Source organism: Xiphophorus maculatus, chromosome 22 (genome assembly GCF_002775205.1).
Source record: "Xiphophorus maculatus strain JP 163 A chromosome 22, X_maculatus-5.0-male, whole genome shotgun sequence".
Classification (NCBI taxonomy): domain Eukaryota; kingdom Metazoa; phylum Chordata; class Actinopteri; order Cyprinodontiformes; family Poeciliidae; genus Xiphophorus; species Xiphophorus maculatus.
The window spans coordinates 13,739,260-13,765,063 of NC_036464.1; the positions used below are offsets into that span (position 1 = coordinate 13,739,260).

Consider the following 25,804-nt stretch of genomic DNA (forward strand, 5'->3'; position numbering starts at 1 on the left):
CAATAAGCCCATATTTCTGTATTAAAACTTGTAGTAATTTAATAGCTGTTAGCAAAAAATATATATATCATAAAGGCTTCACAATATCAGTCTGTAATTAGTCTATATAATATGCTTTACTTAGTAAATTGAGGTGCTGAAAAAAAAAAGTTCTAAATTATTGAACATGAATGTATGTTCTGAACATATATTTCTGTATATAGATTCGATGTCTTTGGTTCTGCAAGATGACATTTGCTATGAATTGCCATCATAAATATCAGGCCGAGTTCATTTATGCTGAAGACCTTGGTAATGCATGCTAACTAACAGACATATCCAAATAATAGTGAGTGTATTTGAGTCTGTAGTCACAATTTTGATCATGTGGGGAAAACAAAAACTAATTTTTAAAATCATTATACTTACATTTGCAGTTCATTTAAAAAAAAAAAAAATTAGGTCCAGATAAACTAAAAGCTCCAAATTTATATGATTTTCATGTCCCCGCTAGTTAGCTGTAATATACTGCTGACCGCCAAAATAAATGAAAATAAATGTGCAGAAAATCAGACTTGCTTTGGACCGCAAAACTGTGTAGTAAACCAAAAGCATCTTGCATTTTAGATTTAGAACAGCACCATTTGATAAAAATTATAAATAAAAGTAATCTATATTCCTGTCTTTGTTAGTTTTACTTTGACATGTGCAATTGGCAACATGTAATCTGACATAAATTGATACTTATTGCTACAAAGAAATCTGCACAACAATCTGTGATCATAGCAGCAATGGCAATTTAAAAAAATCTTGTTTGAAGAGCAAACACATCTTCATACTTTCAACTTTTCAAACATAGCTGAAACCACCAACTCCTCTCTTGTCCTGGCATTCTCTGACAGCTTCTTCCTCATGATGGTGGAGCTGCTAGCAGAAACCAAACCTGTGAACAAGTTAAACTCAAAAATATTTTTAATCAATTTTTGTCAGACATCTTATGGGGGTGAAATTCTGACTGGTTGTAGAAGATGACATCATTTAATTCCTTACAAATACATGTAATGTGTTTTTCAGGATGTTTTATTGTTAATTGTTACTCCACATATGATTAACACACTTGATTTCTTTGGAAGTAAGAAAAATTACTAAAACAGTATAGAATCAAACGCTTATTTTCCAGCTTTACATGGCTCTGCCCAAATATACAATGAGAGACATCCAATGTCAAAGACGGAAACACTGGGTCATGTCCCATGAGATGCCGGCTGCAGGCATGCCAAGTGTTCAGACCTTGTGAACCAATTTGCACAGCGTCCAAAGATTGCCCTTTTTTGCCTTAAATTTTTTATTTATTTTTTTGGTGAGTAAAATTAACAACATTGTTGTGTTGAACTGAATTGAGAAATAAGATGGTCATTCTCTTGCTGCACAACTGAGGTAAGAAGCCAACTGTTCTGCAGAGGGAACTTCCTGTGCTCCTCATGGACGGTGTGGTAGGACCATCAAGGGTGAAACTACTCATAGTTACTGCTCAAATCCAAGAAAAGAAAGCAAGAATTTGCAATGCAGTTCATTTAAAGGTAAGTAGCTTGATAACTTAACATGTACTGATTTCATAAATAATGCCAGTGAAGAACATAAAAGTCCCTGAAATTAGCTTGCAATATTTTCTCCTAAGTCTTCATTTTCACTCTGGTATCCAGGTTTGAGTTGCAATTAAAAGCCCTGTTCACCAACCAGTAAACAGGGCTTTTAATTGCCCTGTTGCCAGTTTTGTAACTTGAAGATGTTGGATTTTCTCTAATAGGAAAGGTTGCTTTTACTGACTGACAAAAAAAGATTCAAAGGACTGATGCAAATGAAACAATAAAAGTCTAAAATTTAAAACATCTTTATATCAACTCCAGCCAAAATACAAAGTTTTTAACATAAAGATGTCTTGGGGTTACCACAAATAAAGCAGGTATTTATCTTTAATATACAAAACCCAGATTTTTAAATAGCAACTGCAAAGAATAAACAAGTTCAAGTCTGACATTGGGTGGGCTGCAATATATTTTCTAAATCAATGACCTTAAATATCAATAAAAACAGAGTTTAACTGGTTTTGCATCTACAAGTGATTTATGCCCTTAAAGAAACAGAGCCTGGTAAAAATGAAATAACACAAATAACACTGTCCTAAAAATGTGTTGCTGTTAACAAAACAATTACAAATATTATTATAGAAATAAGCAAGCTTCACATTATGAAAACTCACCCAGCAATCAGAGGAAATGAAATTAAAAAACGCTTGTGAATATAAATTATTACTGTTCAAATATTATTACAGAATATAATATAAAATTTATTATTTTTTTGTTCAGAGAAGTCGAAATTATCTCAAATTAGATTTTTTTTCCTCTGGGAATTGCTCTCTGAAGATTTGGTGTTTAAATAAAAGGCGGGGTGGTTTGCATGGTTTTCTGAAACTCATCAACAAGAACGGTAGGTGTAGAGAAACACAGCAATGACACCTGACCACAAACAAAAACAACACAAAACATATGACACACGAACAGCACAACCATTTCTATGAATAAACAATGCAGATCTTAACATCTAACGAAGCTATACTAACAATTTTCTGTTAATGCTTTGGGGGAAAATGGGCATAAAAATAAACCTGCTAGGGACGTCCCAAAATCCGATCAGAAGAACTTGCAGCCAGAGCAAGAGGCGCACAATACCACATCCTAATTGCTTCTTGAAGCAAGTAAGGTCAACTGCATCTCCATGAAGAGAACTTTTCACATTTAGCAACACATTCATTTACAATATATTTCATAAATAAGGCACCTGGTTCACAACGTCACATATTCACAATGTTGTGGTTGGAAGACTGGCTGGAGACACAAACTGCCAACTTACCATACGTGAAACTTTGATTCAAAGCTTCCTCCAGCTCAAAAAAATTAATGCAGAACATGCCATCATCTAAAACTATAAATATATACATAAATGAAAAAACATAGAAGCACAAGAGTGAGGATGAATTCCATATAAGCTTAATGCTTATGATCTGACCTTCTAAAATGGAGGTTTGTCAAACATTTGTTATCTCCAGCCATTTTCATAGAGTGCAGAAACACAAAGTAACTACATTTGTCAGACATCTTTCAGGACTTATCTGTAGTTCCTGAACAGAGAAAAAATAAGTTCAGGAATTACAGCACCATATTTGCGTTTTCACCATCAAGCTTTACAAAAGCATGAACAAATTTCAAAATTCTGCTCCTTCTGAGAGGATAATTATCCAGAGAGTTTGGGTCAAGTACAAAATAGATATTTTTGGTCCTAGTAAAATAAAATTAACAAAATTCCTCTAGATAAAGAATTTCTCTCCAAAAGGTCCATTTTATTTTGTCCTGGTGCGCTTTGCAGGGGTCTCTTGGAGTTCCTGGGCTCTCTTGGTGGCAACCTTAGTTCCACTGCGCGGCAGTGACGATGCCTGACTCCTCTTCAAAGCTCCACTTCTTGTTAGCTTAGGTTCATCTAGTTCAGTGGCAGCTTTAGGAGATTCTACCAGTGATGTCTTTTTGGCTCTCTTTGAAGGATTGCCAAGACTCCCACTCAGAGGGGTCGCTGCCTCCATTTTTCTCTGGGACCTTGTTTGTACCTGGTCAGATGAGCCTGAAGCCTTTACGTCAACGCCCTGCTGCGGCGTTTCAGCAGCAATCTCTTTGCCTTTGCTTTCCACAATTGTGCTGTGAGCAGATTCCTTAGTTTGAGGTTTTTTCTTACTTACTTCACGTTCTACTTCGTAAATTTTTTTGCTGCTGATCTTGCTCTTTGATGTGTCCACAGGCTGATACTCAGGTACTTTAGGAGACCCAAGGCGTTGCGAGCATCTCTTTGGTAGTTTTCTCTTGCTTTTGTCTTTTGAAACTCTGTTGGCCTGAGTCTTCACAGCCCTTTTTGGAAGAGAAGGTTTTGCTGCCTTACTCCCAGTCAAAATCTTCCTTCTTGCCAGTTTTGCAGCAGACTCTTTGATTTTTTTGCTAACAGGTACAGTAGATTTTTTCATCTTTAAACGTGGGTTTAGATTTGATTTAGCAGATGACTTAGTAACAACCACCGATTTCTTGTTTTTAAGCATTTTTGAACCCCTTTTCATTCTAACAGTGCTTTGCTGACCTTGCATCTTCCCTCGAATATTGGAGTATTTCCTCAGAATTCTTGCACTAGCTGGATTCTTAGATTTTCCAGAAGGTTTTTGTGATTCACCTTTTTGGGCACTGGCTTTGGCAGCAGAGTATTTACTCAAATTTTGAGTACTGCTAGGAAGTTCTGCTCTCTTGACTGTGTTTGCCTCTTGTTCAAGTGCTTTAGCAATAAGTTTCTGACTTCTGGGATTACTTTTTACAGGAGAAGCAATGGGAAACTTTTTCAAATGTTTCTTTAAGCGTTCTGCTTGAAGGCTTGGAAATGCATCCTGTGCGGACCCTGAACCAGTAGATGAGCTGTGGAAGCACAGCTGAGTTTCGGATGGAAGACGTGTGTTCACCTTCTTGACAATAACAAGGGACTTGGTTTCTGTTGAATCAAGGAACCAGCGACAGATACTGGTGAGGCTGAAACCTTTCATGAAAAGCATTTGGACAGGCGAGTATTTCTGCTGCTCTGAAGACTTTGGTTTTCGTGCCCTCCGTTTACTTTTCCATATAGCTGCCTGTCTGTCTGATTTGTTTTTGTATTTTGCTGTTGGCTGACCCTCTTTGTCCATTTGTACCCAACCCTTTAACATTTTATCATATTTAGTATTCAAGTTTGTAATCAAGTGTTGGTTCTCTTCACCAGTAAGAGCCTGAAAGAATTTGTTGACAGTTTGTTTAGGGGGTTCTTGTTTTGGGGCAATGACAGGGGTTTGGGCGTTGTGGGTCAACGGCGCAACAGTCCCAGAGGTGGGTTTCAGCTGAGCTTTGGCTGTTCTTTCTGGGATGATTCGAACAGGGGAGACTACATCATTTTGCTTTGGAGTGTCAGCAGCACTGGTGAAATGTGGGGTAGATCTTTGTGATCTCAAGACTAATTTCTTGTTATCTGGTGGTGGTGACTGAGAAACAGCCTCGTCAGACATTTCAGTGTTGCTTCTTAGTGGCATTCTCCTTGGTCTCTCTGACATGGAAACATCCTTATCTTCACTTGCTAGCCTGTCCTCTACAAGAATTACGTTCTGCTTTTGGATTAAATCAGACTCACCTACATCCGAGTTCTTTCGAAGCCCGCGTTTGTTACTTGTTGGCACAAACTCTGTCTGATTTTCAGTCTTTACGGGGGATGGGTTTTCTGAAGAATTTGATTCCTCAGTACTAAGGTGTTTCTCATTTTTACTGTTATCTGAAACAACTTTACCTGATCTTAAAGTTTGTTTAGTCTCAGATTCACTCACAAGTTTATTCTTTTGGGTGTCTTCGGAAATTTCCTTAATTGGCTGTGTATTTTTAGTGTTTGGTCGCATAGTCTCAGAGACCTTATGCTGTTGGGAGCATTCAGAAACTGAGGGGTCAGAATGCTTGTTAAGAGAGGGTATGGTAAGAGGTAATGGAAAAGGGGGGATGCGGAGGGAAGGTAGCTGTTCTGCAGGTGGAAGAATAAGAGTTGAAGGCTTCGGGGAGGAAATGGAGGTGATAATACTTGAAATAGAAGCTGAATTTTGAGTATCTGATCTCAATTGGCGTTTCGATACCGTACTTTCAGTCTGATCAGCAGACTGATCAGAAGGCACAGGTAGCCTGCGCTGATTTCTCGGAGAACTTTTTTGTTTTGGGGTTTCTTTAGTCCTTGAAGGTAATTTAGATGTTTCGCTTGAGGGCAGGTCAGAGGACGGTTCCATAACTTGTTGAATCATAGCAGTCTCTAATGTGTTTGTTTCTAGTTGAGGTTCCTCTAGTTTTTTGTTTTCAACAGCTGACGTAGGTGTAGACTCTGAAACACTACACATAAGTAGATTCTGACAAGATTTTATTGGAGTTTTACTTGAGGGTGTGGGGTTTCTATCAGCTCTATGGCGCAGACTCCTGTCTGAGGCTGAAACTGGTTTACCATTGACAAAGCCAACTATGACTGGTTCTGGCTGTCTCAACTGATCTGGCAGCTGAGCTTTGGTGTCTTTTTTTCTATGCCAAGGTGGCAACTCCTTTGGCTGCTCATCAACTGGCTTTGCAGGCTCATTGCACTCAGCTTCATTATTTGTGGTCTCTACAGGTTCAACACAGTTCTTGGTTTCTGGCATTTCAGTTTCTATCCTTGTTACAGTCAGTTCCTCTGCAATACCTGTAGAAACTGACATTTCTGTCCTTTCAACATTATCACAATGCAACTCCATCTGAGGTTGAATCTCCTGACTTTGCTCCTCTTGCGTTTTTTCCTCTTTATCTTTCTTTGTCTCTTCCTCCACTAGATTTACTGTAACAGAACTATTCAGAATATCATCCTCACAACTGAGAAGTTTATCTGATGAAAGCTGGTGCTCTGCCTCTCCTGGGGTGAGACTCTCTAATGAGTCTACTTGTGTCTCTGTAACTGTTTGCTCTGTATTGTCCAGTACAACCTGTTGAGACTCTGGCTCGTTACTGGTTGTTGATTCATAAGAAGGCGGACCAACACTTTCTCCAATTTCTTTTGCCATCCTTAGATCGTTCATTGTCTCTTGATCCGTTAAAGTGTCTGAAAGAGTTTCTTGGCTCTCTACTAGAAGGTTCATAAAAGGTGGTGAACCAGACTGAACCTTATTCTGGCCCTGATCGGTTTGACTCATTTCAACCTCTACAGAATCTACCTTACTAGCGGCTACCTCTACAACATCTCCTGCTCCTGAAATGACATGCTCATTCGATTCCTCTGAGGGAATTTGTTGATTCACTGTCTCTGAGAATGTTCCAGCAAAAGGCATATCTACTGGTGGTAGACCTTCAGGTTTGGTCAGAATTTGTTTCGGCGTGACCAGTGTAGTCATCTCTGGCATTGGGTTTGGACAGTTGCCCCTTCCGGCTAATGTGCGAACTGTTTTTAACACCCAAATGTCATCCGAATACATATGCCCCCTAGTACTTTTTCTGGCATTACGGCGGGGGGCCATGCCGCGGCGCTTTTCCTTTAAACAATCTGTAATTGGTTTGTCAATAAAAACAATGTCACAGTTGCCGATATCAGGGTCAACTATTTCCCTACAGGCATTGTCCCTGACCTGATGTTCAGAGGATACCCTGACAGTCTTTCTTGCTGTTCGAATAGAATTTGAGGGAAAGGACACATGGGTTGGAAACACTTTTGCCATCTTGTCTTTCTGATGTTCAAGAACCTCTTTCTGACTAGCTTGAGGAGTGACGTTCAACTGACTGTGTCTTTTCACAGAGGAGCTAAGTCTGGCACTGTGTGTCTCTGTTCTATTGGAGGAACCCCTTTTCTCTTCGAGAAAATGGAAGGGAGAAGAAAGAGGATTATCGAGCACACATGACAGCTTCTTACCAGCAGCAGCACTGCTGGTTTTGATCTTCATCCGAACAGGTGGCTGATCACTCTGACGATTGTTCTCTCCATCCACTGAACTGGGGGTGGAACTGACCCGTGGTTGGTTACTCCCGAAACCAAGACTAAAAACATCCAAAAGCGGGCCTGGGGTTATAGATGTTTTCAAGGACACCGCATCCTCCGGAATATTCTTTTGTGAATCGCTGTTTGGAACAGAATTGGGGAATTCCAGGACTTCAGCTTTAGGAGTGGATTCATTGGGAAGTTTTAGCTCAGGATGTGATTTCTCTGGGATTGTACTGCTAGAGTTTGAATTCAGAGATGCTTTCCCTCGAACACCAGAGGTAGAGTCAGATGTTTTTTGTACATTGGAGGATGCATGAGCCTTGACTTCCGTTTGAAGAAAACCTATTGCATCTACTATCCGTCTCTGGTGGTGTGGACACAGTTTTGCCATGAATTGTTCCAATGTGGAGGTGGACTGCAGGTCTTTTGCTTTTGAAGAACGGTAGTCTGGAGACTCACTATGGAGACAAAAAGAACAAAACAAATTAGCATTACTAATGTTTGATACACCAGTAATTATGGATGTGGATACAAACTTAAGTGCTTGAAACCAAGTGAAAAAGAAGAATACTAATATCCGATTTTGTATGTTGCATATTTATTAGAAGAATAAGCAAATCTAAAACTGAATCATTCATCCAGTGAACTTGACCAATCACATTTTTTTAGTGCTTACATTAAACATACATACAGTATATATGCATAAAATAATACATGCACAAGACAGTGATGGTAGTCCAGTTTGATATAGGTCAAACACACATTTTTCATTGGTAACAAGTACATATGGGGCAGTTCAGTACATCAGATTTCATATCGAGCTTATTTAAAAAAAAAAAAAAAATCATCACATCTGAATTACTGAGACAACATGTCATAAAAATGTAGTAGCATATGTGGTCAGAAGAAAATCTGACCACATATGCTACATATGCTAGAGATGTGGAAGATGTGACTACCACATCTCTGGTAGTCACTTTTTGGGGGGAACAAAAAACACTTGGATTATATCATTTTTAATATAATACCTTAAGGACAAAAACAAACAAACATTTGAATAAATATAGTTCTGTTTGGAACACAGTTTAATTGTGTTGGCTCTTATATACAAAAATGGACCAAATAAATATTATTAAAGTTAGTTTTCAAGCAAGAATGTAACCTCTTTTGAAGTGTTAGTACAGTGTATAGTTATGCATGGCGAAAAAACATTGGATTAATTAAAAAGTAAAACACAAAGATTTTGCATTTAGCTGTTTTTCATTAGTTTAAACTTTTTCAAGCACAGATCAAAACATAAAGACCAACATTCACCCACAATAATTTAAAACTGAAAACCAACACTCAAATAGTAAATGTACACATCTTGGCAAAAATGCTAATGTACCTGTTGGTGTTTTAAGAATAAATTTTAGATTAAAACACAGGCCTTTCTGCAACTAGAACCCATTATATTTTTAAAGGTTGCATTTATTAACTTCACATATCTGCTTGCAAAGTTTAAGGTGTAAAGTGGAGTACCTGAATAACAAATAAGAAAAGTGTTGTCCCTGAGGGTGTCGTTCAGCAATCCCATGAGGAATGGACACCAAGTACAGGCATTATTCTTCCACTAAAACAACCTATCCAAACTTACAAACAGGCAAATTCATCCACATGGTTGATACTGGAGTACTGGAGTATACAGAATCTATACATTACAAATTACAAATCCTAGACAATTTTTGTATGCAGTCATGTTCAATAAATTAGATTATACGTTTCTGTGAGGACCGTTAGTCAAAGTAAAGTTTGAAGTACATCTTGAAAACAACCTTTAAGCAGGCATTAATATGTTTTTTATCAACCCACATTTTTGTTTTGAAATGTTTTGAATAGTCTGATTTAATATTATAATATTAACTGTTTTCATTGGCTGTGTCAAATCATAATTAAAATAAATAGAGGCTTGAAAACAACAGTTTGTGTGTAATTAAACCATATCATCTATTTCACTTAATGAATTTAGTTACTAAACTACCTAAACTTCTCAACAATATTTTTACTACTTTAATATGACCGTACTCTGAAGTTAAACTTTTTTGAGACTTTGAACTGGTTTACGTCCAATGCAAAGTTACAGTAATTCCTACTTTTACATCAAATCACACAAAGGTCGAGCATTTGCTAATATGAAAACATCTTCAGGACAATTTACAGCAGATACAACAAAACTTCTAAAACACAGTTTAGACCAATCATGCAAAAATACTGGTGTGTTTCTTTATACTCTTCAAATGCTAAAGCAAAGACACAAATGCTGTACAGTGATTTTGAGAGCCACGTTATCAGTAAGACTTTGGTTGTCATGTATTTACTAAGTGAAGTTAAGCAACATTTACAAGATATACACTTCTGTTTACCAACTTTTCTGTGTAGTAATATTTTTTCATGATATAGATGTTTACATTCTTTGTTACATGGCCAATAGCATGCTGAAAACAATGTATTAATATCAGAAAAGAAGTGCATGGACAAAATATATTATCAGCCGGAGGAAAAATTGAGGCAGAAGTGAAGTTTTGAATCACAAGACAAAAACACAGTTTACACCCTCAGTAGAAGAAACCAAAGTCAGTGTAATAGACAATTTGTAGATCACAGTGCATTTACTAGCTCTAGAATATGTAGATACTATTACATTTTTATGTATTTTACGTATTAAATTGCACTGCTGTTTTTATTCTGTGAAAGTGTCTTACAGTATTCGGTGTGTTGTATGCATTGGAAAATGCTACAAATATAATAACAGTAAAATCTTATTATGTTCCTGTGAGGTAGTTGATTATTAACACTGTTACAACAGAGTGTGAAAAACACAAAACAGTGAATCAAAATGTGAATCAAATTAATAAATGACTAAGATTACAAAAGAAACTATCAGTGTCTTCAAAGCTGAACTGGATGATTGTCTATAAAAAACTAAAAACTTAACACATCAAAAATCAACTGCACTGTTTTGTGTTACGTAAAGCAATAGCTTAAGAAGTTTTTGTATTTTTCCTCCCCCAACAATAAACAATACTGATAAAAAATTATTAAAACATTTGATAACTGAAAATCATTTGAAAATGAACACCTGCATTTGACCAAAGACTGGTCAAAAAGATGACATGAAGCAACCTATGATAAATTGGTAGGTTTATTCGCTCTCTATTGTTACTGTGCTGACATACCAAAGGTTTATATCCCTGAACATGTTTTACTCTTAAATAATTGCCCGATTTCTCTAAATCTAAATATTTTTATACATCATAAGAGTGTAGTGAAAATAACGTTTTAGTGAAAACATCGACTATTAATAACCACGTCAACAGTATCTATCTGAAAGGCAGCGAGTATTGCAAAAGCTTCAATAGCAAGATTTGCTGGAGTTGTGTTAACCTGATAAAAGAATAATGGGTCACGACCCCATTACTCCAGAACGTCCTGAGATAAAAGTGATGGTGTATCCTTGATGTGAACTGTTGGATGTGGCCAACTCAAGAAAAAAAAGAAAAAAAACAGGCAAAAAGTTTTATCAAATTGGCAAATATGCCCTCAATAAATATTTACTCCTGATACTTATCCCTTATTAGTGTTATGTTATGTCAATTTTGTTGACATCACTGGAGTACCTCAAAGTGTCCATCGATAAGCCTGCCTGGTAGACAAAGGTTTTTTTTTTCCTTAGATATAGACTAGTTTTGGAACTATTTTAATTTAAGCTTATTAAGTTTAGCAACAAATAATGTTTAATAAGAATGTGAAGAAGTAGGTGACACAAGACATTACTGAATAAAGGAAAGAGTTACCTCAAGGAAAGAGAGTTATCACTGCAGGGTGTAAATGGATACCTAAGCATGTAGTTATCCATTTACACCTGCAGTGCTTGTAAAGTATTGATACCCCTTAAACCTTTTCAAATTTTTTCCAACATAAAATGCAAACTTCAATGAATTTAGTCATGAATTAAAGTCTGACAACTAGCTTTCACTGGGATTCTTTTACTCTGATACCCTTGATAGTTACCTGAAGAAAACTATTGATTAAAGAAAGCACCATTTTGATCAAATAGTATCTTATTGATGCAAAAATTAATCATACTGAGAACTGAAGACTTAGACTACTGTGCTACTGGTTTGTAAAGTTATTTTGAGGTAAGGACCAACAAACCTGTCTGGGAGAGAAACTTGCTTGAGGCAAAAATTAAACAAATCACACTGTACCTGTCATATTGTGATAAACGGACATTAATACACTATGAGTAAGAAATTTTCTTTGACTAAGGGTTAGTTAGCCTCTCAATATGAACTACACTTCAATGCAGTGAAGCCATATAAAAGAAAAGAGTATAAATTACACATGCGTGAAAATCATGCTTGGAAATATATATTAGACTAGGATAGAAAGGGGGATTAAAATGCAAAATAGTCTTGCTAGAATACGATAATCATAAATAAATATTTTGTTTTTTTAATGGATAAATTAATAATTATGTTATATTACGACATACAAATTTAATTTAAAAGGAAATGTTTCCATAAATCATTTGTAAGTTAAAGTAATCTTTATAGTTCCATAGAATTACTGCAAATTTACTTTGAAGATTTGAAAAGCACTTCAAGGAAACACACAGGGTTTGTTTCCTGTGTGTTCTTAAAGGAAACACACAGGGGCGCCAGATATCTAGTCTTCTTATTTGCTGTGTGTAACAACTCATTGTAGTGTACAGTGCCCACATATCTTTTCGTAATTTCTTAATATAATAACATACGAGTGAATAAATACTTTTGCATTTTTCTGGAAATCTACTTGTACCGCAAGGAGACGCTTACATATTTGAATATCATAAGTAAATATAATCAGGACTGGAGATAAAATAAATAAGTTAATAACAAATAAAGTCATTGAGGTTTTGTGGAAAACCAAGTCAACTGCTGCACAATGCAGCAGATGCACTGGTTAAATAAAAAAAGCCCATCACTGTTAGTTGGTTTCAGAAAAAACTCTCTCATTGGACATTATTAAAAACATTTCCAGTTTCTTGCGGTGGCTTCTCTCTATCCTGGGAGAGGATGTTGATGGTGTTCTCAATCCCATCAGGAGACAATGAAAGACCCTCCTCCTCCACATTACTGGTCAATTTCAGTTTCTTTTTGGGGGGATGTTTTAAGGTTCCTAGACGCTCTTTAACCTTGTATTCCAGGGTACTGTGTGGAATCCCATAGACGGACTGGGCTTTGGACACGCTCATTTTCCCACCCATCACCACCACAATAGCCTCTTCGAGAAGCTCTGTGTTGTATTGCCGATATCGCCCTCGCTTCTTCCTGGGGAGCCTGTTTCCTGGATCTGTTTCTGAGTCCACAGAACAATTCCCCGCAAGGGCTGGGTGGTCAGTGGGAAAAGACCAATATTCCTTCTCTGACCCTGAGCTGTTAGATCCCACACTGCTCCTTTTCTGGATCTGTCTGGGAAGTATAGAGCAAAGCTTCTTTCCAACAACATTTTTACTGACTACATCTGAATATTCAGAAGGCATATTATCCCAAGAAGGCTTTGATCCTGTAGTTAAAACTCGCACATGAGGAATCTTGATGTCAAAAGATGGTGAGCAGGATAGGGAATGCTCTTGGCTTTTGTTTGCCTCCTTAATGTATTCTTTCTCAACAGAAAATGACTTGGACAAAACTCCAGCGGCCTCCAAAAGTTGTGGTATATCTTTAAAGTGCTCGTTAGCATCATCACTGGTTTTAAGTTTCAGTAGGGCTCCAAAATTGGTTTTGCAATTCCAGGAAGAAGCAGCATTTCTTCCTGGAAGCTCAGTGTGGTTGCACCCATGGGATTGGCTAAGTGGTGACTTGGGGTCGCTCTCCAGTTTGGGCTCCTTTTTGATGTGTAGCGAGTATGCAAGTGATGAGGTAGGCTTAAAACAGGCGGAATGGCAGATATTCTCCCTCCTCCTCCCATTCTGTAGGTTCTTCATAAACAGCCCGACTTGTCCGTCCGCTCTCAACGACGGCCTGATTGGATGGAAGGAGATTGGATGTAAGCAGAGCTTGCACAGTGCCCTTTTATCTTTCTAAAGGTGGATGGGTTGTGGGGGGGAGGATGTTGGCCACTCCTTTATTATATGACATTGTTTAGGTAACATTATAATTATAGTCACTCTCCACAATATCTTTACATTTCAGAATAAAAACGGCTCTGGTTTCACAATTTTTATTTATTTATTTTTGAAGAAAACTGTACAAATTTTGAAGGAACATGATGAAGAAATAAAAGCAAAGCAAAAAAAAGGGAAAATAAAAGCAAAACTAAAATTGAAGCAAAATAAAGCATTGAAACTGCAGTTTTTTTCTTGCAATTCATTCATGTGGTTCAAAATGCGGAACCAAAAAAACGGATAATTCTTCCAATAAGGGAACTGTGATTTTACACAGGGCACTGTATTTATGACATGATAATTAATAGAGAGAAATGATGTTGAGGTTTTATATGTGACATTACCATGGAGCAAGTGCAGCAATAAAAGGAGCATGCCAGGAGATAATTATTGTGTTGATCAAACTCAGAAAATTAACAACTTGTTAACAGTGGTTGTCAATTGTTTGACTTGATTCCTTAACCAATGACTAAGTGAAGGTTAAGCTTTATCATTGAGCACTTCATCATATTACCAATGTATTCAGTTTTTTAAATTTAATCAACATCTTTTTGTAACAACCCATTTTAGTGCCCTTTTTTAATTATCAATAAGGTAATACAATGAATAAATGGAGGATTAAAGGACTATTCCTAAAACTTGTAATAGTGATTACATATGTTCAGTCCTAAAGGCAGGAGTTCTTAATTTTTGTGCATTCAATGAAAATGAAAGAAAACTCTTTCTATATTTAACTTGCTGATCCCTGAGGAGAACACATCATTGTAAAACTGAAAATTTTAGCTGCTTGGATGCCATTTTGTCCTTCTGAGGTACAATATTCACAAATGTATGATTCAGAAAAGGATGCAAGCTACATGTTGTATAACTAAAAAGGTCATTCAGCTCTCAAGGCACAGTAATGTAAGAGTTCAAAGAAACTAATGCTTAAATAAACCAAATATTTTATTTGATTAAAAGGGCACATTCAAGTCTGGGTGAGTAAAAAGATTCAAAAGATTAAAAACCAAACAAATTTCAACTAATAATAATTAGTGTTGAAAATAAAAACATATCAAAAATAAAACAAAACCAGGTTATGGCTGTAAGTAAAAATGACGTCAAATCAACAGATGCCATTCTTTCATATAAAAGCATGTAGTGAAATAAAATAGTCAACATCATCCATTTCAGTTCAACTCAGTAGTATATTTAAGTGATGTTGAATATAAACTGACCACCCCAAATACTAAATGAACTCACTAAAAGGAACCAGCTCAGTTTAAAGGATTTGTTACACTACAAGATAACTCTTTGTTGATTTTATTGCAGAACCTGTTAAATCCTCAAATTACATTTTCACATAATTTTCTGAGTCTGCATTTTTGTGAGTTTGTCTATTTTACTACAAGTCCCACAGTATGCAATAACAACATCAGGCCAGCCAGAATTTTGAGACAAAATGGTGATTGTAAACAAAACTATAGCCAAAACTTGGCTAACTATAGTTTTGGCTACAAACTATAGTTAGCCAAAACTATAGTTAGTCAAGTTGCTTATAGTTAGCAAATTGGCTAACTATAAAGTTAACCAAATTGCTAACTTGGCAACTTAGCAAGTTCCAACTTTAAAGTTGCAACTTGAAAGGCAAGTTGCTAACTATTAAATTAGAGATAGCTCCAGTGATTTCTAATACAGCACAGTATTACTTTTTGAAAGTTTAGTAGAAGCAGTAAAATTGCAAACTATATTCTACTGGAAATTGAAGAGTGAGATTCCCTTTTGTTCACAAAGGTATTTTTTCTCTCATGCAAATATATCCGTATCAGATATCTTTGAACTTGGTTGCGACAGTAAGTAATTGTACAGATGAATGCAATTTGACAGATGCCATTCTGATGCAAAAAAAATATCTGACCTAGATATCTTTGCATGAGAGAAAAATACTTTTTGTGAACAGACCAATTTTTCTGATGATTTTTTGTCAAATCACCTCAGCACTTTGATGCCAACACATCCAACTACATAATTTAGCCCTTTTTTGTTATGCTTCACAATAAGAAAAAGTATCAACACAATCTGTGCCAATAGAAACAAAAGAGGAAGAAAAGATTCTTACCACTTCAGCGAGACTGTAGCTGGGGAAAGGCAGATACTGCGGGAAGATATGCTGCTGTTGCTGCTACAGCGATTCCTTTTGATAGATAAGTCAAGAACTCCATCTATCAAAACACACACACATGTATAGAGTTTTTGGGATCCTTGCAAACTTCACCATCGTCAGCATACTTGTAAAATTTTACCAATCTGTTTCAAACTACCTTGTTCGTGGGGCTCTGCCGTAGGCTTCTTGATGGTGAGGTCTAAGGGAGCATCCTGGTCAGCCATGAGAAGCTTGCTCAAGACCGGGTTCTGGTTTTGTGCTGCTCCAACCAGGGTGTTAGCAGGGCTGGTTGAAGTAGTCCCTGACGGAAGGAGTGGGGCCAACCGGCTTTGGTCAGAGGGAGGCGGGGAGTCTGAGCGACTGTCCTGAGGAGAGCTGGTTTTTGAGGTATATTCGGCTGCAAACTGGCTGATCATTCTCTGAAGAATCTCTCGAGCCACTACTGGAATGTGTGGGTCTGAGAAATTTGGCACATCTGAAACACAGAGGTAAAAACTGTTTAGTGTGTATTCCTTCTCAGTTTTGATCAGTAAACATGCCAGAAACAACACATTTAAATAACATTAATCTTGTTTAAGTTTAGTGTAATCCCAACTCGAAAGTATTCAAGTAACAGTAACAATGTCACCAACCTGCAGAAATACCTTTTCTGCAAAGAATTGCATTGAGAAACTCCTCAGCCTTCTTCTCTAGTCTGATGATTCTGATCTGATCTTTAACTAGAAGAGGTTTAGGTGCATCTTCAAGATGATTCTTGTTGAAGCCAAATAGGTGTTCCTGTTAAATAAAAGATATGTGTTAATCAAGTAGGCTTAGAATTCAACATACACAAAACAGGGGCCTTTATACACTACGTAAATCATTTTAATAAGACATGATGAATTATAGAGAATATTCTCCTTGACAACTATACAAAAATTCAGTTTGAAGTTTTTCAGATGAACACTTAAATATTTGCAGTGTAATGTTAGCCACACATCTATTGAATTGCCACTAAAAGTAAAAAAAAAAAGAAAAAAAGTGTATTATGGTGACAAGAGAGATGACTTTCAGTTTGATCATCAGTGATCAGTGATAATCAAATCTTGTTATGATCCATGAATTTGCCATACCCAACTACTACTAAGTGGTAGTATCAACAGCACTTCTTAGTATAGAAGTTATTAGTAGAAGAAGAAAACTTTAAGTTAACTACATCACACTCATTTTTCAATTCCTTATTGCTCCATAGAGTTCATAGTGATTTGTAACAACCCCTGCAGATGGAACAGGGAAGTAATATTGGTAGTTTAACTTAAATCTCTTCTTTTAGGTCAGTAGGTTTAAGATTATCATGACGTGTAACAAAAACGTGAACTGAACAGAAGGACGATCTAAAAGGATCTTGTCTGTATGAAAAGTCACCCCACGTTCTAAAATAAATAATTAATGGACATCCAGAGCAGAAAGTCCAGAAAAGTATTTAAAATGCTGTTTATTAAATTTCTCAAAGAGAAACTGCAATGAGCTAAAAGCAGTGTCAGAGAATCAGACATATTCCACAAAAATCACAAAACACATCTCTACAGACAAGCCATTTGAATGTGTAAAAAAGAAGAAAAATAATCTTACTTTGACTTTATCTCTCCTCAAACAGCAAAACAGACAATTTTCATCAAATGACCAGTCAGACACAGTAATAGGCTCAAAGTCTGTGAACACAAAACAGATGAAAGTTGTTGGAAAAAAAAGACACTTGCATGTTTTGTAGCTTCACTTTCTTAATGACAAATAGAATTGAGATAACTAAAATTTAATTTCATTTTAAAATCTTAAAATAAAGATTTTGTGGTTAATGTATAAAATCTTAAGTTTGACATTTTTGAGCACTTGAATATTTAAGACAACACATGTCTTTCAACGACTTTATTCATCAACACAGGTTAACATTGTTAAACTTTAATAAAAACACTTATTGAAATCTTAAGAGTACAGCTTCCATTTTTATTCAGATTTTCTTTAATTTAATAATAAGGCAATGGACATACATATATATAAATAAAATACAGGAGTGGGCCACCATGAATGCATGCTAGTGTACCATCATTCCTTCTGAATGTCCAGCTAAAAATGTAATGCATAAAAATCTTTTTTGACTCATAGCAATTATAAGGCTTTCCCTATTGTCTTAGTAAGAATACATATTGTCAAAAATGTCCATAGGATCCCATGCTATCAAAAACATTGCAGAAACACAAGCCATCCTCTCTTCTGCTGGCAGTGGGTCTGTCTTGGATCGATGTGCATGGGTACCAGATGGTACAATGGAGGAGCATTGTCATAATAAGCATGTAACAGCTTAGCAATAAAGAAAATGATCTGGGATACTCACCCTTAAATACTTTTAGGTCTTTTACCAACTCTGGACCAGTCAGACCTTCAAGGATGCTCTCAAAACCTGCAAGTAGACATAATTAAATAAAATAAACATTTGATTTCGCATTTGTACATAAATATAACATTACCTTAAACCCAAAGCAGGACAGAAACCTCTATGAATTCTTGATGATGGTGTCTCCACCCCATATGTATTAGATTCCGATTCTATGTTTTGGTCAAGTAAAGTCTTTCCCTTTTCAGTGGCTTAAAGTGATGCTTTGGAAACACACATTATGAGCTGCAGCTCTAGAATCCAGTAAATACACACTTTATTCTTCTGTTGCCAGGCAACTAAAGCACCTACAGAGTTCAGAGTGCTGCTATAGCATGAAATGAAAGAGCCAGCAACAGCATCACCAGGTGATATATATTGAATTATACATCTATAGAGCTGAGATAGGGAAATTAAAAGAAAACCTTGAGTGAAAAAACTCAGGAGTGAGCCAAGCCAATCAAAGTGCAACTGCATATATCTCATGTACAGACTGAGGAGATATCCTATGGTCTCAGCTGTTAAATAGATGGCTTGTTATGCTGCACAAAATTCAACTATGCATTAATTCAGAACAATGCATAATGCCTGCCAACTGCCACAGGGTCAGCATTACCAATCTGAAACTACTACAAGTTAAATCAAGCACTAAAGAGGTCAAAGGCAACATCTGTCCAATGAACTGACACAAATATAAGCACAACTGTTTGCCATGTGACCCACAACAACAGAGGATTTAAAATAGGTTAATATCAAAATGTATTTTACTAAGCTAAAAATATGATTAGTGAGCATTTAGATCATAAACGTGAACCAGGGTATACTAATGATCGCAATTCTACAGATAATAGAAAATGCCTACTTACAAAATCCTTCACAGATAGAGAGAAAACATATCAGCCTTTTCCATCTATACTGTTGCAAAGCTCAAAGTGAATTCAGAAAAGCTTGTCATCTGGTAAAATGCCCCATTCCGCCTTACAAATTCCCACCCACTTTCCAGCAGCCAAACATAAAAGGGGTGGATGGAGGGGTGGGAGGGGATGAAGTGGAGATGCCTATAGCAGCAACATGGGTTTGTTTCTGGGTTAGTGCACAGGACTTCAGCTGGAGAGCTATCCAATCCTATTGCTGAAATATTTCAGAGGCTGGAGAAGAAAAGTGGGTCATCCACTTTTTATTTGACAGTGCAGCACCATGGCATCAAACTACTCTTCAGGAATTCAGTTTAAGGCATTTAAAAAAAAAGTGTCACACTGTAATCCCCGACTTTAAGGTCATGTTGTATGTTTTTTTTTTTTAAGAGGAGAACATTATATCTTGCAATGGATTACAACATGAAACAAAAGCCTGTTTAAACCCAAGTCTTATTTTTGAGTAAGTGAAACATTTAGAGGTGCTTAAATTACTGAATTTATTACAACAGGATAAAAAATTAAAGAAAATTAAAGACCGCAAAAAGGAAACTGAAAATGGCCACATTTTACAAGTTCATTAAATACACTATAAACTATGTGTTGCATTCTTAGATCCAGTTGTGAATTGTGGCTCAAGACAACTTCTTTCTAAAGACATACTAAACATTTATAAAAAACAAAAGGAAAAAAAGTTAAAATTTACTTATTGATTTAAAAAGTAAATAGGATGGTCTGTTATCAACTCAGGTACAACAGATATAGTACACAATAATAAAACTTAATAATAAATCATGTCAAACAAATGCTACAATAAGATAAACTATGTATTACTCCTAAAATAGTACTGGTGTTTGAAATAATAGTATTAATAATAATGATTTGAGAAAAAAAGAAGCAACCTCCCAAATATTATATCCAAGCAGTCCGTGATTTTGCAAATGTGTAACTTCAGTTGCGGTACAATGTTTTGTCCAGCTATGTTTTTAATTGTTCTACTTGTTTTGTATTAGGCATTTCTAAAGGGTACTTGCCTTTAATGATTAATTTTAGTATAGAAAAATACTCACAGCTAACAAACCTCTAAATACAGACATTGTGATACATTGAAAATCATTTCCAAAGTTTCTTAAATTAGATTTTAGCCAAGGATTCAGCTCATTTAGATGTTACGTATTATTTTGGATAAAACAAGATTATGCTTTGTGATCAAACTTTGAAATTCTGAAATTCAACAATTTACAAGGTTTATAATCTGTAAAACTGAACTTGAAAACTTTGAATTCTTAGCATTCCTGTTGTTAAAGTTAAATCCCACAGCTATATATCATAAACATGTAGACACCAACCATAAAATGTATTTTACAATTTGCCTAAAAAACGTTTTAGTCAAGCTTTGACATTTAAACTGCCCAAACCCAGCCATGAACCCTTCGTACACTGATTGTGAATTATACCTCTGTTCAATCTGCCTTAGCCTTCTTCTGACCTACATCTAAATCCAATCAGAGACAGAAAGATTTGGAATGCTGTTTGTAACCCTTATCACACCACTCCCACCACTGCTTACAAAGAGAAATCCTTCAAGATCTACAACCAGAATAACTTCCTTAAATCCTACACCTAAAGCTGTGTGGCACATTGATGTGACCCAAGATCAAAACTCTTTTCACTTTTTTCCCCAGAAGTGGGCTGCCATGCTAACGAGGAAAAAATATATATTTTGACTGATTAAATCACCAACGCACAAGATCAATCAGCAACTCATTTGTCATTGCAAAGATAAGTGCATGCTAGTGTCTCTTTGTTTTAACTAATGAAGCCAACAAGGAACTGCAGGCTCTGTGTGTGTCACACCTGTTCTAAAGCGCTCTAGATGCTGAGGGTGTGCAGTGCTGCACCAAACTTTACTGATCCCATCCCCCACTCAGCTACTGTAAAAACACCTTCAGACATAAGCAAAACCAAAAGCTCATTAAAACTGGAGCCTGGAAGTTTGCCAGATCTAAATCTTATGAGGTTAAAAAAAAAACACAGAGAAAGCTGGCATTTTGAGGCACACATTTCATATTAGATTTCAAAATAGATCATTATTCACACATTAGAGTCATGAAAACAATAATTTTGTGCAAAGAGAGGATACAGAAGAAGTAGGTGTGGTGTAAAATGACTGGGGACAAAAGAGTACAAAGTCAAGCAAGTTAGAAAAATTTTTTATAGTTGTCCTAAAAATATTCAACATATGGCGACCAAGCCAATTATCAACTCAAATTTGAAAACATTGGCTGTTGCAAATCACCACAGCAACAAACAAGTACTTTAACTTAGGTGAATGCAAATGAAAAATAATTTGCACCCATCTGGGCTAAAATGTGATTGCAGATATTATTCATCACAAATGCATGATAAATTAATCAGGCTATCCAACAAAATGATTTTCACACCTTCAAATGGAATCGTGCTTTAAACACATTGTGCGATATGATGTAAACTATTAGTCTAGTAGGATGATAGTATCATAACAAATTTCAAAAACATATAGGATGATCATTACCGTTTAGAAAATATGAAAAGAGTGGCAGGAACTGCCCAAGAATCCAAGATTGTGTCTCATACATTCATGAAAGCTCTGGATCATTTCAGACGTCAGGCTACATTGCTAATAGGAAAACATAAGCCACATACCCACCAGAGGGAAAATTAATAATATGTGCTACAAACAAGTTAGTCTGTCTAGTTTCGATATTTGCTTGTTTGGTGTTTGAGCAAATCTTTTACCCCACACATCTGCATGTTAAACGCCAGTCTGAATGACGCACATTCTAGAGATTTTTTAAATGCCGGCAGCTGCTGTATAAGTCTGAATTTTCCCCAAATCCACACAGAACGCACATCTTTTGGATCTGGGGGTTGTTAGTCCATAAATGCATGTATGGGGCAAAACATACAGACAATTGTTACTGCTGTTCCACTGGACAATTGTGCTTGTCTCCGGCCTGCAGTTTTACTATTCACATTAAACAACATGTCCATTTCAGGGACAGTGGAGTGGTGGTGGCGTGCAGCCCTCTCCACCAAAAAGCCAAACAAAAGTATGTCCTTGTTGTTCCGGACTGAATATGCCATTCTACTGGCAACAAGCTGATGCTGTTGTCATGTACTCTGCAGCTTCACAATTATAGCCCAAACACAAGGGACATTTGTCAATCATAAAGAGAGAACTGACTAGACAGTCCTGGAAAATCATCAGAGAGTAGTTCAGAAGCTGCTATTGTCTCCTTACTTTTTTATTAACAATATAAATCCACTTTCTATTCTGCCTGCGTAGTTGGAATATCCATTTTACTGACTTAAACCATAATGAGGATAAAGTTTAAAATGTTCTGTCAATCAAACAGCTCTAAAGTGTGATGCTCAAATGACTACAAATCATCTATAACTCCCAATCTAACTATGCCTTTTCCAATTAGTTTTAGGTAATTATTTTAAATCAAAATATTGTGATTTAGCATTCCACCATCGTTTTAATGTGCATATCTTGGCTTTTACATACTGAAATTACACATAAATAACATTAACCCATCTCCATACAAAAGAAAGAAGATGAAACTAATTTAATGTGACAATTTCAGATTATGAGCATGAAATGTTAAGTTATATGTTTTGAAATAGTCAATAATCTACCATTTGCAGAAATTGGTTTCAAAATTGTACTTTACCATCCGCCATCATCCCACACAAGTAGTTATTGACATTTATTACACTAAAAATATTGGTCAATTGCTTCAATGTTATCTGACAACAATATCAATGATTTGATATATGTCTCTACTCAGAAAAGAATAACAATTAGAACCTAAAATTACAATACTACATAAATTAACAATGGCAGAACCCAAATATGAATTCCATTACTGCTATTTAGATGTGGAGTTTTGGGTAATTTATTACACTTGTAACTTAACACACTATGTAAAGAGATTGTTGTATGCAGACCATTCACTTGTCAAACCAAAAACTGTATATTGCCAAATTAAACATTTTCAATTCAAAAAACCTTTTTGCTGCTATATTAGGTCATCCAACCATCAGATTAGTGGAAAGTGATATTATACCTATTCAGCTTCAAGAGTTTCAGGAGCGTCTGATCATTCAACTAATTTCTTTGGGGAAAACAATGCTTCTTTAGAAATGTGGACGTTAGCATTGGAGACGTCTGTGCATGCTGCAACATGTTTTACACTGAAATTGCCTTTTAGGCTTGAATAGCTTGGATTAGACAACCTCTTTTTTGCACAAATTGCAAACGATAGTATTTTTGCAGCAACCTATCAGATCACGTGTTTTTTTTTTTTCTTCACCAACATTTAGCTCCTATTGGGCAAAAAATACCTTTTTGTACTACTGCTGTTTTTCTATTTTGTCTACTGCTGTTTGTGGATGTCCCTTGTGTGTCGGTTTTATGGGCATACAAGAAACATGTGAATACAAAGGTTCCAGTTCATGACTTTTGTATGTAAAAGGAAAGATAATTTTCTCAAATTTTTTATGTATTAAAATATATGTAATTAATCACATTTAATGCAATAAAATCCCTGTCCAAGTTACTTGAACCACAAAATTTTAACGGCCACTTGGTTTGTAATATTGGATGAATATGTGCAATTCACAACTCAAAATTTGCTATTTTGTAGGTTTTGTTTTTTATGATGTGTCCCTTTATAAACAATAAATATAGCTGTTGTTTTAGTATTACACTATATGACACAACACCATCAGTGTGTGAATGTGTGAGTGAATAGATAAATGTAGAGTGAAACACTTTGGGGTCCTCTGGACTTAATAAAGCGCTACATACAGTACAGACCAAAAGTTTGGACACACCTTTCTAATTCAATGGGTTTTCTTTATTTTCATGACTATTTATAAGGCAAGAAATCCCACTTATTAACCTGACAGGGCACACCTATGAAGTGAAAACCATTTCAGGTGACTACCTCTTGAAGCTCATCAAGAAAATGCAGAGTGTGTGCAAAGCAGTAATCACAGCAAAAGGTTGCTACTTTGAAGAAACTAGAATATAAGGGGTATTTTCAGTTGTTTTACACTTTTTTGTTTTGTGCATATTTCCACATGTGTTATTCATAGTTTTGATGCTTTCAATGTGAATCTACAATGTCAATAGTTATGAAAATAAAGGAAACTCATTGAATTAAAAGGTGTGTCCAAACTTTTGGTCTGTACTGTACGTTCAGGCCATTTAAGATTTTTTACCATATCATGTTGACCAAATAAAATAAGTGTTGCATTGCAATGACTGAAGCACAAAAAACGATGTTGAAGCGTCTGAATTTGCAGATTTTCTTCCACACAGTATAAAATATGCTGATATAACACTAAAACACTACAACTAAAACAAATTGTTTATTATTAAGTTTTGCATATTCAAAAAAAAAATAAAACTACTACTATGCACCAACACAGTCTCGGCAGTGTCATTTGCAAGTTCGTATATTGTGAAAAAGGGAAAGTCTCCCAACAGTGGGGTCTCCTCTACTTCCTCAAAGCACTAAGCGCGTCCACGGGTGGTAATTTAAACGCTAACTGAGAACATCACCTCACGGGTCTGTGTCGCCCTCCCCCCACCCAAATTACAGTATGATCGTAGCGCAGGAGCGCGCCGCGCACGGGTACGTCTTTAGCCGACGCTACACCCACTGACACTCCCTTTAAAACAAGCACGGTGCCCTTTAAACAAACTAACGTTAGGCCAGTACATACTTTATATCCACAACTGAGACTCGATGTTAAGAAAACCAGCACATAATCCAACTTCAGTGGTGTGATATTGTAGAAAACAGTAACACTTCAATAGCTAGCCCAACTGGCTGCAGTAGGAAAGAAACAGTTAAGGACAAAAAGTCGCTCGGAGATGCCCCGAGTCGGTCCGGTAATAGATGGTTATTTACACCGAAAAGAGCTGCAACGAGTGGAAATTCAACCCGTAAAATGTGAAATATCTCACTGACAGTTTCCTTACCTACACAGTGAATAAGTTTGTGTCGCCAAGAGTCAAGTTCCTGCCGAAAGCCGCGCCTGTCGATTGTGCATTGCTGCTTTTTGCACAGACTCGCCATTTTCTATTTTCTCTGGCGGCGGGCACCAGCACGCAAAGAGGAAGCGCTTAGCTGTGGCAACGGGCGCGCCCCCGCGCAGATAAGGGAAGCTGAGCTGAGCTGAGCTGCCAGCACTTTCTCATAAACGTAGATATAACTCATCATGAAATATTTCCATAGTTGTCCTTGGTTACTGTTGACATGATATTGGTATTAGTCATGTTTTGTAATATTCGTGTGTATGTGTGCAAGAAGTAGGATATTATAATTGCTTTTTGTATAAGAAATAGGAATATTCTTTAGTAAGAGAATTTTTTCTACAGGAAGAAAGAGAGAGAGGAAAACAACAAGTTAATGCAGGTGGGGGACATGTATTTGCTTAGAGATAGAAATTTTAAAAATAAGAATAAGAAATTGTACAGTAATGACAAAATTATAACATAAACAATACTGTTCTAAATACAGTGTTAAAAGAGT

The 25,804-nt window shown here is 36.3% G+C and overlaps 1 protein-coding gene across 3 annotated transcripts; it reads right to left on the reverse strand.

Moving 5' to 3' along the window:
* Positions 1 to 933: 933 nt before the first annotated feature.
* Positions 934 to 25,348, reverse strand: LOC102219997 (ligand-dependent corepressor-like). Of its 3 annotated transcripts, none has more exons than XM_023327464.1 (7): positions 25,252 to 25,348; positions 18,259 to 18,324; positions 17,499 to 17,578; positions 16,532 to 16,664; positions 16,045 to 16,362; positions 15,843 to 15,945; positions 934 to 8,015 (listed from the first exon to the last, which is right to left on the reverse strand). In XM_023327464.1, exons 1-7 carry the CDS (start codon positions 25,346 to 25,348, stop codon positions 3,377 to 3,379), a joined length of 5,436 nt encoding a protein of 1,811 aa, XP_023183232.1. In that variant the 3' UTR covers positions 934 to 3,376. The 3 variants fall into 3 exon arrangements, with proteins under 3 accessions (XP_023183232.1, XP_023183231.1, XP_023183233.1); XM_023327463.1 differs by having other exon boundaries at positions 16,520 to 16,664; XM_023327465.1 differs by lacking the exon at positions 934 to 8,015 and adding an exon at positions 8,148 to 13,601 and having other exon boundaries at positions 16,520 to 16,664.
* Between the last annotated feature and the right edge of the window lie 456 nt (positions 25,349 to 25,804).